Source organism: Apis florea, unplaced genomic scaffold (assembly GCF_048593485.1).
Source record: "Apis florea isolate Af1SG1 unplaced genomic scaffold, ASM4859348v1 contig_2201_pilon, whole genome shotgun sequence".
Lineage (NCBI taxonomy): Eukaryota > Metazoa > Arthropoda > Insecta > Hymenoptera > Apidae > Apis > Apis florea.
In genome coordinates, this window is record NW_028256542.1 from 1,311,294 (window position 1) to 1,330,999 (window position 19,706).

General features: G+C 21.8%; 1 protein-coding gene across 1 annotated transcript; it reads left to right on the forward strand.

The window, feature by feature from the left end:
• Window positions 1-217: 217 nt before the first annotated feature.
• Window positions 218-19,231, forward strand: LOC100866297 (uncharacterized). Its single transcript, XM_003691466.4, has 4 exons — window positions 218-355; window positions 2,433-3,501; window positions 17,839-18,101; window positions 18,798-19,231. The coding sequence occupies exons 2-4, from the start codon at window positions 3,402-3,404 to the stop codon at window positions 18,846-18,848; spliced, it is 414 nt and encodes a 137-aa protein (XP_003691514.2). The 5' UTR covers window positions 218-355; window positions 2,433-3,401; the 3' UTR covers window positions 18,849-19,231.
• Window positions 19,232-19,706: the final 475 nt, after the last annotated feature.

Genomic DNA, 19,706 nt, shown 5'->3' on the forward strand with positions numbered 1-19,706 from the left:
TTTAAGCTTAAAAGGACATATACATATAATACTTACATATATCTTAATCAATTGAGAATCTTATTAATGTAATTATTTGTTATTTTCAAAATTAAAAATCGAATATAAAATAAAAAAGAAAATAGTGCATGATATTAATAATTTTTCACTGCTATACTATATAAACTGAAAAATGAATCGAATTATTAATTATTAGTATTATTAATAATTCCTTTTTTGTAATTACTAACACAAGTGATATGTAAACCGATAAACTGTCCAATAAACCGTGCGAATATACCATATGTCATATGTGCCATAATAATACTTCGATTCATATGGATAGTGTGCATATGATTGCAACCGTTTAGATCACGTAAGTACTTGTATTACATTTTGTATTCTCAGGATAACTTTTATTATCTGAATATATCTTAATTAAGATTATGTGTATATATATACATGCTAATATTTAAAATGTTGTATAATTTTCCTAGATATATATATCATTTAATGATATTTTTAAGTATCTTACGAAACTCTCGTGTAATTTATATTATATTTTTATTGAAAAATCTAATATAAGCTTAAATTGTTTATAACTTAATATTTTTATATATGTTTTGATCTCTAGAATCAATTTTTCAAAATTATCGCATAAATATTTTTATATATCAAAAAAATCGATTTCATTTAATAGGCTAGAAATGTTCATACATATTTAAAGTATTATTTAATTATAAACTATTATTATATTATTATATCATTATTATATATATAAGTTAATACAAAGTAATAGTGAAATTCGTTTCCATTAGTAATATTTATTATAGATTAATATATTAGACAAGACGATAGTGAAAAAAACATGATACCCATGTTCGAAACAAAAAATTTGTTGAGGTTAAACTTATTTTAAAGATTTTTAATATTTTATAAGTATCAATTCTCAATAATTCTTAAATCGATAAAATAATATAAGTTATTCCATTAGCAAACAAAGAATTTTATATACATATAAACAAAAATTTTTTCTTCAAATTATTTTAAATTAATTTGTAATATGATAGATTTAATTATTAAAAAAGATGTTATCTTGATTAAAACAAATTATTTTTCGTTTTGAATGAAATACATTAGAAACAATGACTATACATATATTTTCTACGAGTTTCGATTTATCGAAGAACTATATAATGAATAAGCTTTTCATTATCGATTTACTGAAGAAACTGTATAATGAATAAACTTTCTTATGTGATGAAACTTGTTTCGATTCCGCTAGTTTAAACTTTCCAGAATTGACTATTCTTAGTTACTAAGGATTTATACATAGTTTTAATTACATATCTATATGCATTCATTTTATATTCATTACATATATATTCATTACATATCTACATACTTGATTTTGGTTATAATCACATATATTTTATAAAATATATAAAAAATATTTCTATAATTATAATTACTATAACTAGTTATACATATATGTATATATATATATATATAATTTTTTCTAAAATTAATTTAATTATTATAAATAAATTTTTAAAAATAAATTTTTATCAATTTGAAATATAAATTCAATTATCAAATCTTAATTTGAAAGTGAATTCTTTGTATTTCTATCAATTTTACTTTGAAACGAAAAATACTGATACATTGAACACAAAAAAAAAAATGTACAATATCAACAATTTTTTTAATGGAAATGTAGATTTTTTTCAGTTGAGTTATACGATATACGAAACAATACAATTTTATTTTGCAAAAGAAAAGAAAGAAAAAAATAACCAAACAGAAATTACACTCGTTTATGCAATGCATTCTAAACTTTAGATGATATTGAAAACAAAAAAATATTCATATCAAGGAACAAAATCATATCAATGACAAAAAGATTGAAAAAATTTTAGCTTTTTTTTTTTAACAACGGATTTATATTTATGAAACAAATATTTTTTATTTCTTTTAATATATTTTTTTAAAGAAATAAATTATATTTATATAAAATAAACATCAAGATTAATGATCAGATGTGCACTTTGCATTTTTTTTCTTGTTGGTGATAAACGGGATTAGTGGCTTAGCGATAACAGCTTGATTATAAAAATTATATCTAACTTCATAGTACATCAGCTAATTTATATACTTTTTTACTCAGGTATTTTCAAAATGCACTTTTTATGTATACAAGAATAAATTTTAAAGTTATTAAAAAAAAAAGAATTATATTTTTCAATAATAAATAGCATAATCGTAATGAAAATTTTAAATATAAAAATATTTTTGGTTATTTAGAAATTAAATGTTGTTTAATAAATTAAATTTTTATAATTATAAATGATAAATTTTTATAATTAGTAAATGGGAAGGATTTATAATAATCTTTTAGAAAATTTATTCCTTAATTATAAATAATCTTAAAAATATCATTATTTTTTCAATAGATTCTTGTAAAAGGATAATGCAAAGTATCTTTAAAGATAAGTATAATTCTCTTCATTTCTATGAATTTACAGATAAAGTTTACAGAAATAGTATATAGAAATATAAATGTATATTATAAATATATATCTTACAAAATCTGAATCCAGTCAAAAGATTTACAACTATTCAGTTAACTTTAACAATTTAATACAAATTTAGAATAAAATGAAAGAATTGAACAACATTTTCATTTTTTTGAAAAGTTTCATCAAAAGTTCTGTAGAAAATTACAAATATAAAAATATATTACTAAAACAATCAAATTAACTTTAGATTTTAGATTTTTTTATCTGCAAATTATTTTTTTGACGAAATTTATATCGACTTTTATTCAGATAGAAATATAATTATATATATATAATTACTTTCATTATACTATTTCAATTTTAATCATTTTAAATTATATTGTGATAGTGGATATATTTATTTAATACTAAATTATTATTATATACATAGTTATTGAAAAAAGAAAATTATAATCATTTGTCTATAATATATTTATGTACATATTATATGTCAATCTATTATATTAAAGCAACATGATTATTTATATACGTGAATATGAATATTTATATACGTATTGTAAGTGTTCAAAGTACGTGCAATGGAACTCGGCCTGACGAACGAGTTAAATGCCTCTCGAACTTGCATCTCTTTCAACGAGTTTTATCAACCTGCATTTAGAATGTATATATCAACCCTGTACATGACCGGTATCATACACCACCCACAGTGTCTGCGTAGTCAGCATGCTCGACCCGGCAATGTTCGGCTGCGCCACTCTGGTTTCCGCTCCCGTAAAAGAAGGACCTCGTAACGCCTCTTTCGTTCATTCACAACCACCTGCTCATCGAGAAAGCATCGGGATTCTTTTAGTTTATCCATTAGTTGCCTATTGTTCGTGAGGAACGGGTGCAAGAGGAACCAGAATGAAGAACAATGCGACTTCCGGTCTTCCGCTGTCCGTCTGTGCGTCCATTTGCGCGCTAATTATTCTGATTTCCTTCACCGATACTGCTTATGCTAAACGTGAGTAATATTTTTTATTTTATTTAATTTTCAATATTATTCAATATTTATTTATTTATTTGAAAAGCATATTTTTAAAATATCGTCAAACTTGTTAATTTTATTATTAATTACTTTAAAAACAAAATTTTTCCGATAATAATTATTCTTAAAATTTATTTTTCATGTTGGAAAATAGGATAAGTTTTTTTGATAATATTTTTGGATGTATTGTTATCTTTTAACAAAGATACAAATAAATTTATCTTTTTGTATGGGAAAGCTAGTCACGCAATAAAATACTTTAGAACGTGCAATTTTGAGATTCACTTTCGAACAAGATAGAATTTTGTTAGCGAATAAATATTTATTTCGCTTGAAATTGATTTATTGATATGAGTTTTCGAAGAATAAAAATGTATGAAGTAAAATATTTTGATAAAAATTTTCGTGTATAATATTATTAAATAATATTATAATATTATTATTTTACTATTAACGCAAATAGTTAAAAAATATTAAAAAATTAATTTATTTGGACTTTATTTCTTTTATAATATTATTAAGATTCAGGATAACAAGTTTTAAATTTTTTATTTTTATGCAGAATAACACATAAAATTTGTTAAAACTTCATTTTCATAACAAATTTATAAAATATTTACAATTAAACTTATTGCATCTTTTATTATTATTATTATTATTATATTTTATTATTAATTAAAATAAAAGTGAAAATACATAAAAGATAGAATTTTAGTGCTTTTAGAAAAGTCATTACTAAAAGCAATTTATATTTAGAAGAATTTTATTTCCTTTATATATATTAAAAAAATAAATATGATATAATTTTTAATATATACTTTTAATAAAAATGATTTTTTTTATAAAATATACAAACATTTTTTTATACATCTATATTTTTTATTAACATAATATCAAAATACTTTAAGATATTCAATTCAAAGTTATATTCAAATAACTTTCTTTAATGATTTTTTAAATAAGAATATCTGAAAAGTTTTGCAGAAATTTTATTATTAAAAATAAAAATCGATTTTAAAAAAAATTTTTCTAACAAAATTTTTACTCCAAAATAGCATAATAATGTTATTCCCACCACTCCATTATCATTCCATTTTTGCAATATTTTTCTGTTAATCAATTTTCTAACCTTCGCATAGAGATCCTACATATCATAATTAGACATTCGCGAACATTTCCATAATCCAATTTGTTCCGGTCAAAGCTTAATGAAGATACTCATGATTCAATGTATTGTACAACTGTTGACCCCAAAGAATCATGGCGCCCGTTTAGCGAACAGAAACCAATAAAAATCGTATTTTCAACAGTTATTTTTGAGAAAATGAATTCTCAAATGAAAAAATAAGAATTTTTTATTTCTTTCATTTTGATTTGCATATAAAATCATTCTGATAATACGAAGTTTGATAATAAAATTGGTTAATTAAAACTAAAAATTTCTATTAGAATTATTAATAATATTAATAATATTCAGTTGCTGAATATTATTCCTATTGGAAATCTATGCAGTGATGACAATGTGTTATCTACATTTCAAAAAAATTTTAGAAATGATTTTACAGAATGATTTTTGTATATATATATATTAACTCTTAAAGGAAAGCTATTTTAATGCCAATGATATAAAAAGTATATAACAATAATTCTGAATTTCCATAAAACAATTTGTAAAATTACTTTAAAGGATATATAAGATGCTGATATCAATATATATTTTTTCATAAGAAGTATCTTGAAAGTAATCGTAATGATATTCAACAAATAAGCAAGTAAAATAAAAATTTTATTGCGATCAGTTTTAATTTTGCCAACTTTATTGCCAGATCTTATGTACCAAATGAAAAAAAGGTGCATAGTATTCGTGAAACCTTTGATATTCCTTCCTTGCAGGTAAGATAGGGAACTTGATTTAAGAAAAACTTCATTCTATGTCGCGTGTGATCTCTAAGAGTAATCGAATGAATAATTCTCGGCTGTTCGGTGCAACCTGAACTTAAATTAGTTCCATCATGATGGCAAACAAAGATTATCCACTCAATGTTACGCATTAATCCGAATGTTTGATTATAAATGAATGAATGGGATATCGAAAAGGAAGAGTGTGTGTATAAAGTTACGTGGGTGAGAATAGTAAAAAAATCAACGAGGGAAATCAGAGATATGATTGATCTCTAAATTTTCAGAAATTGTTGAAAGTAGAGAAGAAATATCGAGTATTTTGAAAATAAAAATGTGTTTAAAAATTATTTTATGTATAAATTTTTGATTATAAAAATAGATAATATATTTGAAAATTCTTCTTAAAGATTTTTTTTCTTCTTTTTTAGAGACTTCAGAAAAATATTTTTAAAAATCTTTTTATATGTAAATTAGAATGTAAGAAACAAAGAAGAAATGCATTTTGAAATTATGAGAAGAATATATTTAGAATATATTTAGAAATTCAAATTTTTTATATATAAAAATCAATTTTTTATGTATACATAAAAACTTAAATTAATAAAATTTAGTATTGTAAATACAATTTTGGAAAATGAACGTCAGCTTTCTATTATTTGATTATATCTTTTTAACTTTCATTCATGAAATCTCTTTTTTAAAATCTCGTTAAAACATTGATTTACTTTAGAAAACGATAAATTAAAAAATGATTAATAGTTAATGAATTTTGTCAACTTTTTCTTCTGTAAAATCTTAAAACATCTATCATTTATTTCTAAGAAAAATTTAAATATTTATAATTTTAGCATTAAATAAATGAATAAATTTTAATTGATTGTATTTATTTTTTAAAATAAAATTATTAATGTATCTAATGTATCTAAGATTTTCAAATGAAGATGTGTTTATTGCATTGAGTTTTAAAATTCTCATAATATTTAACTGGAACGATAACGTTCATATAGTATGATATATATAATATAATCGTTTTGACTTTAATATCTAGTTTATCGAACTAAATTATACCTAATGTATTAAGCCAACTACATGCATGGTTTTGCATAGTGTACGGGTTAAAATAAAAATGAGTACAATGAGAGATAAATCAAATTATAAACGAAAAGAAATTTGTCGATATTTTTACTTAACGCAACTGATATTTTACATTTTTTATTTTTTCATTTTATAATTTATTTTGATACATTTATTATATTTATTTGTTTAAAAATTAAAAAATATTAGATAATTGTTAATAGATATTAATTTGTATAATTATTTTGTTAATAATAATTTAAAAATTTTTTATTATCAATATTATCGACAAGTTGATTTTTTTGAGAGCTACTTTTACATATAATCAGTTTCATATTTTTATTAATATTTTAATTTTTCTTTTTTCAACATTATTTTCTCAATTAATTATCTTAATGTAGTTATTTTAATTTCATTTAATTCATCTCAATTTTCTTAATATTTATCTTAATGTTTCTTTATGATTTATCTTAATATTTTCTCTTTCAACTTCTACCGTGAGAAGCTTCCACCTTGTTGAATTTATCTTCTTCGTTTCGTAAAATATAATGTAAAAATTCAGTTTAAACTTACGTAAAAATTGACGAGTAGGAAAGATACGAACGAGCACCATACAGTTTCATATTATACTCTCGGTGTTCGTGCGTAATTGGATTTGTTCATATTTGTTGATACTTCCGTTGCTAATTAATCGTGGATTTCCTTCGATCAACTCAATTCTCAGTTTTAAGTGAATCGCGGCTAATGACAATCATTTTGATCAATGTGAATCGAAAGAAGGAATGGAGAGAAGGAAAATAAAAATTTTATTTTGAAAAAAAATAATAATAAATTTTTACTATAAAAAAGTTGTTTTTTATATTCAAATGGATATTTATTAAGAAGAGATTAAACAGAGATTACGTACAGAGAATATGAAATGAGTTCAAAGGGAATTTTGGAATTTCTTCAAATAACGATGGACTGAAATTCGAGAATTTTAGAATTTTTTAAAAAAAAATGATATTAGTTGAAAGTATCATATCTTCGAACTTGAAAAAAATTGTGATGTAAAATTGGAAATTTTCAGTTAAATATGCTATTAATTTCAGGAATATTTTATTCTTTCAATATCACGTGTTTTAACATGTGACATCATATCTTCTTTCACAGAAATGATCTATCTTATTTATTTTTATAATAATATTTTCATTACAGTATCATAAAAATAATTTTTTATATTAATAATAGCAAAATTTATTTGTAATTAGTATAACTTATTTTTATATTTGTTTAGTACATACATATTTTTATTCTATTGATATAATTATTAGCATAAATTATTTGTTTATTGTTTTTAATAACAATCGAATTTTTTTCAATATTTCTTTTGTATTATTGTCCATAATTTCATTATTTCATGCAATCAATACAATATCAATAAATAAATATGATTTCTAAATGATGGAAATATTTGATAACATTATCGTTTAATATTATAAAAATAAAAGTAACGAAAATCAAAATTAAAATTTAAAATTTTGCAGATAAATTAATAGCAATGGTACATATTAAGTTGTTTGTTAAATTATATGATACCATAAATCATATTACGTTTATTTATATGATCAAATAATTAATAATAGAAGATGTAAATGCAAATTAAATTTATTTCAAGATTTATTTATGTTGTTATTTGAAAGTTATAAAATTATGTATGTTAAAAGTATAATATTTTAGATAAAAATATATTATTTTTATTATGAAATATGCGAATTATTTTTTAATGCTAGTAACATTTTCTTTTTCTTTAATTTTTACATTTATTATTTTTATTTTTCTAAAATTTTTTAAAAATAATTTTCTCTTGTAAAAAGATATCTTTATACGATCTCTAATTTTTTCAGAATTTTTAAATAATTGTTTTTTCCTGGAATTTTTTTAGATATGGTGATAAATGATGCACATAAAATACTTTCATTAGTATTCTAAGGTTAAAAGTAACTTAAATTTACTTTAAAGTAATGAAAGTAAAGAAATAATAATTAATAATATAAAATATAATATGTGCAATTGAATCTTTGTTAATTAGGATTTATTTGGTTATTTTGAAAAATGATAAAATATAAAATAATAAAATAATTATGAAAATGATTTATAGATATTTCAAAATAAAAACTATTGTTTAATTAATTATTATTCTTTTTGAAGAAAGTTAATAAAAATAATTTATATAATTGCGTGATCCTGATTTTCTATGAAGGATGTTTAATAACTTTTGTAATACTGACAACAAAGGATATAAATAATAATAGAGATTCATATAAATACATTCCATATTTCATTTTTTTTTTACATTAAAAACTTAAACTTAAACGTCTTATAATTATTATGATTTGAATGCAATCACAATGATAAATAAATGAATATATCATTTAAAAATTTTAAATATATATTATTATTTAATTCATTGTAAAAAATTATTTAAATATAGGAAAAACTAGAAATAATTTGATGAATAAGATTAAAAGAAAAATTATTTTTGTTTATTTTACATTATTTATATATTTTGTATTATGTTAGACTAATATTTTATTTCTTGTTTTTATTAATTTTCATTATTATGTTTTTATTTTAATTAATTTTTATGATTGAATTATATATTTTTATATATTATATATTATATATTTTTTTATTTATAAAAACAATTGATTAACATTCGTTTTCGTTAAAGTTTAAAACACATTTATGCTATGTTAATTCTTAATATAATTTTTATTATTATAATTTTTTCAATCAGTTTATAGAGATATAGTAAACTAGAAATGTAATTACACGTTCGAACTTACAAGTTATTAATTATCAAAAAACTTCTAAATTAAATTATAAAGCTAGAAAATATTGTGTGAATTTTACATCAACTTGATCAAAAGATTTAATTAATCATATTGAAAAAGTTACATTTCTAAATAAAAAAAAAAGTTTTTTACAAAGAGAATATACTTCATTAGATCTTCATAAATGCTGTGCAAAGTTAAAATTCAACGAATATAAGAATCAAGTTTTTATAATATTTTTCGAAAAATAACAAATTAAATATTTCTTAAATAATTAAATATTCGTAGAAATAATAAAATATAAGTTGAATATTAATGCAATATTTATTAATTTCATACTGATCTATAAATTTTTATTTAAACTAATATATTAATTATTTTGTTGCTATGTAATGTATAATGTATTTTTGTATCTGTCTATTTTAAAATCATTTTAAAATTCATTCAACACTCTTAATATGAAATATTAATATTTCTAAATTTGGAATTAAATGTCAGAAATAATTGATAGATTTTTATCCATACATTAATAAAGAATATATTGATAGAAATGATAAATATATTGTTAAAATTAATTAAATTCATTTTCTTTTTTTAATTTTTCAAACAAAAAAGATAAATAAAACCATAATAATCTTTATATTATCAACATATACATATACATATCTTTAATATTTTATTTCTTGTTTCCTTTATGTATGTGTTGTTTCCTTTTGAAATCTTATATTTTATATATATATTTACTTTCATAAATAACAAATATAATACAAACTTTCGATCAAAAATATAACAAAATTTCCTACTTCACATAAAATGCCATTATTTCCCTTAATCGTCTTATTCATTGCAATTCCATTCGACTAAATCTTATTACTCACGATAATTCGATGTATGGAAAGTATGATGGGAAAAGATTTTTACTTACCATGAACTCAAAAATATCTTGTACCAACTCTATTACGACTATCACAGTCAATATCATATCGGCTTATCATAATATATATATGTATAATCTCTTACTACACTCGTATATTTCAGAATGTAGAAAAGGATCAATATCTGATTAAATATGAATTGGTTTAAATAAAAAAAATAAAAAGAACCGTATTCAAGCAGAATTTACATCTTTTATGCATAAAAACATGATTTGTTAATTTCTGGTAGCTCTTTTCCTCTCTCTCTCTCTCTCTCTCTCATTTTCTTGTAGCATTTCAAAGATGCTAGTTATATATTTATAACTTATATATTTATAACAGTTAAATATTTATAACTATCATTTAATTTTTTTTTATGTTGAAGTTCATTTTTAAAGAATTTTTCTTTAGAAAAAAAATGCATTTACTAATAATGGATAAAAGAATTAGTTTATTTATAAAATTGAGATAAACTGTCTCTGAATATGAAAAATTTCATTTAGAAAAATTAAGAAATTATTTTAGCAGTAATTTTATCAAAAATTGATTGGTAATAGCAGCTTTTTAGAATAGATTCTCGTGAATCAAGAGGTCCTCACTTATTCTATTATAACGAGCTAATCTTGTTCTACCTTCTAACGCAAAGCAAATTATATAATGGTCTTTATAAATAGGAAATTTGTTTTTAACATTAATTAATTTTTTCTTATCTTTTCTAGTTTTTTCAAATATTTTTTAAAACAAAATTTATTATTAAAAATATTATAATTTTACTTGATTTATACATAACAATTATATTCTATAATTCATTCATTTTTATTATTTAAAATATATTTTCTAGTATTGGTAATCAAATTATGAATGATATACCTATATAGACAGATAATTTCATTAAAACTTATTTTTATAAAAACTATTAAAATTATATCAAATCTATCTTTTTGAATTTGAATAATATGTATACATTAATAAAAATTGAAAAATATAATAACATTCCTTGAAATATTATAATATTATAAATCTTTTATCTAACTATTTGTGCCTGATCAAAATCAAACCACTCCATTTGACAGACTATAATCAAATTGTTTCATTTGTCAGATCATAGCAGCTTTATACTTGCTTTCACTATATTGAACCAGTACTACTTGTTGAATCATTACTGTCCTACTTCACTTATCTGGTTATAAAAGCCTTCTACTACTTGTTGAATCATAATTTATCTGTATTATTGCATTTAGTCTAACCTCAAATTTTGAATATCTCTTTTTACGATATTATCATTACATTAACTCTTATATTAATATTCATAAGTATTTTTTTATTTATTGTAAAATTAAAAATTTGTTATTTTTTTTTTTTTTCAAAAAATTTTCAACTCTAGAATCCTAATATTATCTATTATCTATTATATCTATTATTGATTCCAAGCTTAGAATTTTATTAACAAAAAATTATCGAAATCAAAAATTATATAAATAATATCTGAAACTTTGGCTATTGATTCAAGGATTAGTATTCTAATTAATTTGGAAATATCAAATATTTCAGGAATTGATCTATTCTAAAATTCTATTCTAAAAATTAGTTATCAGTTAAGTTCAGCAGATTATCAAAAAGTCAACATCATGTTATTATCCTTTTATTGAAATCTTTAATCAAAAGATTGTTACAAATAACTAATCATCTTCCTTTCTGAACTTCCTTTCTCTCTACTCTCTAGAATATCTGATTGGTTCATTAAGAATCACAGTTGTTAGTTGCAACACGAACTAACGTGAAACCATTGTTTCCATCCAGGTGTACTATGAACTTCATTTATCTCTTGCCTTTAATTGGATAAATGTTACGTCTTTCGTTAGAACGATTAGGATTTGTATCGAACAATCGATTTAACTTTTTCAACAGTTGATTTATTAGTAGGATTTTCGAGATATCAGAATTACCGAATAATCGAGCGTTACGTAACTTTATTAAAATTTTCATAACATTTAACATGGACATCGTGATTTGAATGATTTAAAGAATTATTCTATTTTCTGGCTTATCTTTACTTTATTATTATTACACTTCTAAATACTTCGAGACAAGATAAAAAAACATTACCTACTTTACTTAATGAAGTAGTAATCACATATAAAACTGATCAATCACGTAGATGAAAAGTGGAGAAATAATTTTCACGCAGTTAAACAGAATTAGAAGATCTTAGAAAATTGGAAAACAACGGAATGCACTTTCGTTACGCAATAAAAGGAAACAATCATTAGACCTCTATTACCGGGAGAATACTACGAATCAACAAGTTCGTTATTTATCGAAATACTACTGTTTTATCGATTACAGGCTAAATACTTTCGATCGTGAGATTAATGAACGGCACATCTCTGGTTTTTTTAAAAAAATAATTGCATAAAGTATGCTCGTGATTTAAGATGATTTTTCTTGCAATTAGTTTATCGGAGAATTGATTTCTGCACCAATCTTCTAGTTTTATAGTCTACTGATATATTTGACATTTAGGATTCCAAGTTTACGTGAAAATATATACTATCTATATATATATATATATCGTCGTGAATAAATTATATTAAATCCAAATATTCCTCTGACTACTGCGTTGTTAAATATATATTAATAATTCCTTTTCATTTTATAGTAAAAAATGTATAAAATAAATAACATATAATATCAATATTAGAAGTTGTACAGTAATGCAATAAATCATGCATTGATTTTATTTTATCAAAATAAGCACATAGTAAAAGAAATAAAGGAAAATAAGATAATTAAGTTATTAATTAATAAATAAAAATATTTAAATTCATATATTACTATATTATTGTAATTTTATTGATATATATCGTATAATAAATTCTTTGATTATACTAGAGGAAAATGATTAAAAAACTAAATAAAATACTAGATATCTATTGTTATGTCGCTCTTTAAATGCAATAGGGATTCATAGAGTTTGTAGAAACGAATCGCTTTTATCAAATCACTCAGACCCAGGAAAAACGTCATTTCTATCTACAACGAGGTCGAGCCCAGCTATTTCTTCCTTACTGTTGCTTTTCACGATCTTTTACCTTACTTGCGTTGACATTGCAACTCTGAGTCGTGGAAATCACTTTGAAAATTTAGTACATTTTATGGAAGGAGGCACTTTTTATTGTTCTTGACTGTCCAATTATTTTTTGGAAATAAAGAGTAAATTTTCACTTATTCCATCGTGAAAAAAGAAAAGAAAAAGACATCAAAAATGATTTTCCATTCACGCTTTATTTATATTTTTTAATAAATGTATTGTTCAATTATTTTTAGAAATAAATTTAAATGAATCTTATTTTGTTTCATTAAAAAGAAAAAAGAAAAGAATATAGCAATTCTTAAATTAGCATATTATTTTATTTGTATTTTTTTTAAGTACTAAATGTATTATTTCTAAAGACATGTTTAGTTGAATTTTATTTCATCAAAAAAAAAAAAAAGAGAAAAAAAGATATTGAAAGCGATTTTAATTTGGCATACTATTTTACTTATTCGTTAAGTATTTTTAAAAATATTTTAATAAAAATACGAATTTTATATGTAGAATTTTATATATATAGAATTTTATAAAAATTTGAAATTAATTTTTATTTCAATTCAATCTATAGTTTACTTGCGTTACGTGGGATTTTTTACAATTCTTTTTTTTTTTTCTCTTTGTAATATAGAAAGATATATAGAAGTATTGGTATTAAAACATTTATGAAATTTTATAGATACGATTTGTAAATATTTGAAAAATTTCTTTTTTTGTAAATATTCATAACGAACGAGATTTAGAATATTTACTTAATTTCCCCTTTAATCTATGGATTAAGGTCAAAACGAAGTTAAAGTGAATAATATTGAATTGAGTTTTATCATGTATAAAAAATCATTGAGTGTTTGTTTTGTTTATTTGACTAATGATTCAAGAAGATAATTTGAAGTTAAAATTAATCAAACATCGTGGACAATACGGTATTATATTTATTCCACCAGCATAAATCAAATTTATCTATCTCAAATCAAAATTCTTTTCCCATATTTTTTTTACAAATTTTGGAAATTTTTTAATTTATAAATGATTCATAATTTGCTAATATCTACTGTACACAAGGCAATTAAGTTTTCTCTAATTGTCTTCGTAAAATGTTTATAAATTGAAAAATATCCTAACATTTGAATACGTGCAATTTGCACGCCAAAATCAGCAGCGAATTTATTAATCGATTTTGTTAGGGAAATGTGATTTTATTTATCATATTTTTTCATATTTTATTCACCGTCATTCTCCATTTAATTAACAATACAATACTTATATATTCATAATTTAATATATTCATAATTTTCCAATATATTTTATATAATAATGTGAATAAATTTTATACTTTATTCTTAATGATCATTTCTGTTAATTTGTTAAAATCATTAAGATATTAATTTTATACAACGATTCCACGTATTTTTTTTTTTCTGTTTATTTTTTTCATTTTATCATTATATTATTTATACAAATAGAATTATACAATAGAATGAAGAGAAGCAGAGGTCAAGAATTCAATATTTACTCAATAAACACGACGAAACACGATAAATCGTTTCTAAATGTTAAATAATTGGAGGAACACTCACGGTTAGTTACACAACACTTCCGAATACATCGGATCGCATTAAAACATTAACAGCAATATGCAAAACAGCAGGAGCGATGATTTAACGATATCGCAATTCCATCAGGAATAAAACAGTGCCACGATGAATCAAGATGCGAAACGGTAATAAAAACAGGCTGAAACGTGTACGTATAATTTGACACATCTTTCATCCAGAAACAATGGAATCATGCGAGCTGCCAACCTCGTTCACGCTCAATGCATGCGACTGCGACTCCAATTGGAACCAACAGATTAAGCTGTCCAGTCGTGGAATGCATTTCGTCCACGATCATAAGCACAAAGTGAGAGAGAAACGTTTTGCCATATCGCCTGAATGTTTCCATTTTCCATTTCCATTTCATTGGACTGAAAACGATTTATCGTTAAAAGGGTCTCGATAAAGAAATTTAACGTGTCTTTTTTTAACAGGGATTTTTTTAAATGATGAATGCAATGAATATAAATATCTATTATAAATGGATCGCCATATTTCGTTTTCAGGAAATCGTTGAACACGTACTTTGCTAATATTCTCTATATTCAAAATTACACGTCTCATGGCGGCAAAACTCTAATTTTTTTGATCCTATTTTGTTTTGTCACATGGAAGAATATTTGAATATTGCAAAACGTTGCAATTTAAAAAAAAATTTGAAAATGCTATAATATAATTGGAAATGATCTATGGTTCTTAATCTATCTTTTCTTTTTAAATTTTCCTTATTCTGGACAGAGGAGGCAACAAATTCTTCGAATTACAAAAGACACAATTCATAAACAAAATTCAATATGAAACAATTGATTAAAATAAAAGAAATAGAAGAGGGATCATTTATAATTTTATATATTTATCTCTTTACATAAAAAGCTTTGTAAGAGGATAATCTTTATCGGTAACGAAGTCTCTCGCGATCGAGCCCCTTTAAAGAGCTTTTTTCAAAGCTTTTAAAACGTAAGAACAGGATGCGGCCGAGGAAAAAGGTTCGAAACCGTTGATCGATTAGAACCAGCCTTCAGATAATTGAGTGAATAAAGTTACAACTCTCTCTCTCTTTCATTTGATCTGCTTTCTCACCGTTGATCACGTGCCACCAATCATGTTTCATGCCGCGCTTTTTAATTTGAATTTTAATTTTGCCCTTTCACGCGACACTTTTCTTTTTTTTTTTATTTTTCTCCTTTTTTTCTTGTGTCATACTCGATTTACGATTCGCCATTTTGCATGAAGCGTGAATACCACTCTATTTTAAATTATTTAAAGGGCGCATTTTATTTCTTTTTTAATATGGATTATACCTTTTTTATCCATGGATAGATGATGAGTGAGTTCGATTTCGATGTAAATATTATTTTAATCGTAATAAGTAATCGTATGTTGTTCTAATAATGAGTAATTGAATAAAAGAATTTTGATACAATAGAATGAGATTTTATATTTGATACTTGAAAATAAAATAAAATTTAATTGTAAATAAATTTTGTGTTTCATAAAAAAAAATTTAATTAATGTTTAACTTTAAATTTAACTTTAATTTTAGGACAAGATTTAACAAAAATTAGATTTGTAATGTCACACATTTGAAATTCCATGTATTTTTATAGAATCCAAAATATTTGTAGTATTTCATTAAAAGACATTAAATTCATTAAGATACTCATTAAAATTAATACAATTTCATTAAGAATTTTTTTCTTTTCTCTTTTCGTTTATAAGCTTTTTAGCTTTTCTCATAATATGAATTAAATATTTTATTATTCTTATTATTATTATCCCAGTTCTGAATAGCATTTATACTGTTCATTTACATTTTAAGAATACAACATTTTTCTCTTTCTTTATATTCTTTAAATTCTCTGCTTATGGGTTAAAAATGCGTTACTCATTCTCCTTCTTCACTTCCGTCTAATAATCGATTATACAACTTTGCTTTGAAAAGCTTTAATTTATGCTATTACTTTTATAGATTCTTGCATTTATTTAAATAATATTTATCGCCTCTGTCTACAATGTTATTTTTTTTTTTTTTTTTAGGTTTCATTAATTTTAGATTTAGTTAATTTCATTCTTGTTTCAGAAATTATTAATTACCAAGATCATAATAAATATACATATAAAGTTTTATATGGTACATTAGCACTGTGTTTTAATATCTGTAAGATAATTATTTAAATTATTTTTAAAAAAATTTTATTACTTTTATTGAAATTTAATTTCATTCAAATTTCTGAAATAAAATATTTTGTATTACTTTTCTCTGAGAATTATTATCACCCAATTATAAATCCCTTAAAAGCTTACTTACTTTTTCTACATTATATTATAAAGAAATAAGAAATAAGAAGTAAATTTGAAAGTGAAATTAAATTTTATGGTCTTGTTTATCATACGTTAATTCTTTTAAATTTTATACAGCATCTTGTTTCTTGTAGTCGACCAATCTATTTAATCTACTTATATTCTATTATAATTCTTTTGAAAAATGTTTATTATATTTTATATTACATTAATTATTTCTTTATATTTTCAAACAATTTGATTAAAAGTTTTCTAATTTATCTAATTAAAATATTTTTATAATATATAAAATTTTTAAAAAATTTTTTGATTAATGAAATTTTATTTATTAACAAAATATATCAAAACTTATCGATCTTTATATTTCAATGATTATTTAAATGAAACTTTAATGTTTGTAAATTATTTTCATTTCTTTTTAGATAAATATAAAATGTTATTTATATAATATAAAAAAAAAAATTTCTTATATGCACACATTTATATTAAACATTTTATATACACAGATTTTTAATATTTCTCCAAATTTCCACTTTGATTTTCTTAAAAATAATATTTATTAATTAATCAGAATCAATAATATTTAATGATATGAAAATATAATACTAATCTATTAACAGGTGGTTGTTCTGCGTTTGGACATTCCTGTTTCGGTGGTCACGGCAAGAGATTCGATCCAAATATACAGGAGAAGATGCTTCAAGATGATGATACGATTACCAATAATAGACATCGAGAAATAGAAGATTTAAACTCGCGTAACGAATTTGATGTTTCTGAAAAAAAATTTGGAGGACAAACAGAAATACTTTCTTCTCAGAATCGTCATCAGGATTCTTCGAGATTCAATCCTTTCGCGTTATCCTTTATCGTTCGACAATGGGTATATTTAAATTGTATTTCATCTAAAAAAAAAAAAATAATAATAAAAACGAATGAATATAACGTAAATTTAAATTTATCTGAAGATTATATACTATTTGTTTCATTATTTATAAATACTAGTATTATTTTATGATATATATAGATAAATGTAGTAGTATGTAGTTTCTTTCTTGTAATCATAATTTTATCTCTGTATTAATTTAATATAAAGGATTTTAAATATTGTATGTTGTTTCGATAATAGAATGATCACATAATATAATTTTTGGATAACAAATGCTCCACATAACAGAAGTTTAACTGTATTAAAATTTTATCGTTATATTAAAATCTCATTAAAAACTTAATATAGTTCAGCACTTTTTTCTATAAGTTGTACACTGTGCAAATGGTCTTGTATGCTAATTAGAATCAAGATTAAATCAGATCAAGATTAGATCCCTAGCCCACACTGTCTCAATACTTTTAACCTGATCTTCTTTGCTTCTTTTTATCTCTTTTTGTTAATTTAAAAACGCAATTTAATAATAATTATTGTAAAAATATATCATGCAAATGATGCTTAATTGATATTCAGTGGTTATACATTAATATTCAATGTATCATATATATTTGATAAAAGGCATTCGTTCGTTTTTATATTTTATTTTTAAAAATAATATTTTAATAATCAATGATTAATGATCAATTACAGTTGACGTCGCATCGTCTTCATCAACCGGACATGGAATTTAATAATAAATAAACGAATAGGATTTCTACTATATTTTGAATTTGAAACAAAGAATTTAAAAAACTTTAGAAAATAAACATAAATGAAAATGTTTTAATAAAATACCCTATATTTTAATAAAATTATATTATAATTTTAATAATTTTCTATTTTACTTTTCAAATTCTATGAATAAAATAAATTATATTTAAATAATTATTAAAATAATGTATACATTATAAAACTAAAATATTTTTATTTTTGTTTTTAGTCATTTAAAGTTAATAAGCAGAAATTATATTATATTATTTCTATATCTATGAATTTCCGTTTTGATGATGAAGTACAATTGTTAATATTCTATTTAAATTATATGTAAGCAAAAAGTAGAACAAATAAAATGTTATTCCTTAAAATATTTGTTTAATGTTTAATTACATCTAATTCTCTAATAAGATATTAGAATGTAATTTAAATAATATGTAAGTATGAATAAAAAAATATAAAATATAATATTAATATAATAAAACAAAATTCATTGTGATGAACTATATTGATTTAACAATAGTAAAGTGTTTTGTAATTTAAAAATTAAATACATATATTGCTTGATATCAAATTAAAAAAAAGTAGATAAAGTAATAATAAAGAGAAATCAGTGCCATCTTCAGAATGTCATAAATAAAACATATAAATAAGAAAAATAGAAGGATAGAGATAGAATAAGAATTGAACTTCAGCGCCATCTCTTGAATACTAAAAAAATTTTTTTAAAAATAAAATAAAGAAAAGTAAGAATTGAGCCTCAGCACCATCTTTTAAAATTTGTCTTTTTTCTTCTGAGATAGCGCTAAATGTCAATTTTCCATTTTATCTTTATCTTCTTTCTGC

What these genes read in the sequence shown, in the direction of transcription:
- LOC100866297 (XM_003691466.4), top strand. Translation starts at nt 3,402, where the DNA reads ATGAAGAACAATGCGACTTCCGGTCTTCCGCTGTCCGTCTGTGCGTCC. An exon ending in CGATACTGCTTATGCTAAAC is followed by an intron (nt 3,502 to 17,838) that starts GTGAGTAATATT and finishes ATCTATTAACAG; the next exon opens with GTGGTTGTTCTGCGTTTGGA. An exon ending in CCTTTATCGTTCGACAATGG is followed by an intron (nt 18,102 to 18,797) that starts GTATATTTAAAT and finishes GATCAATTACAG; the next exon opens with TTGACGTCGCATCGTCTTCA.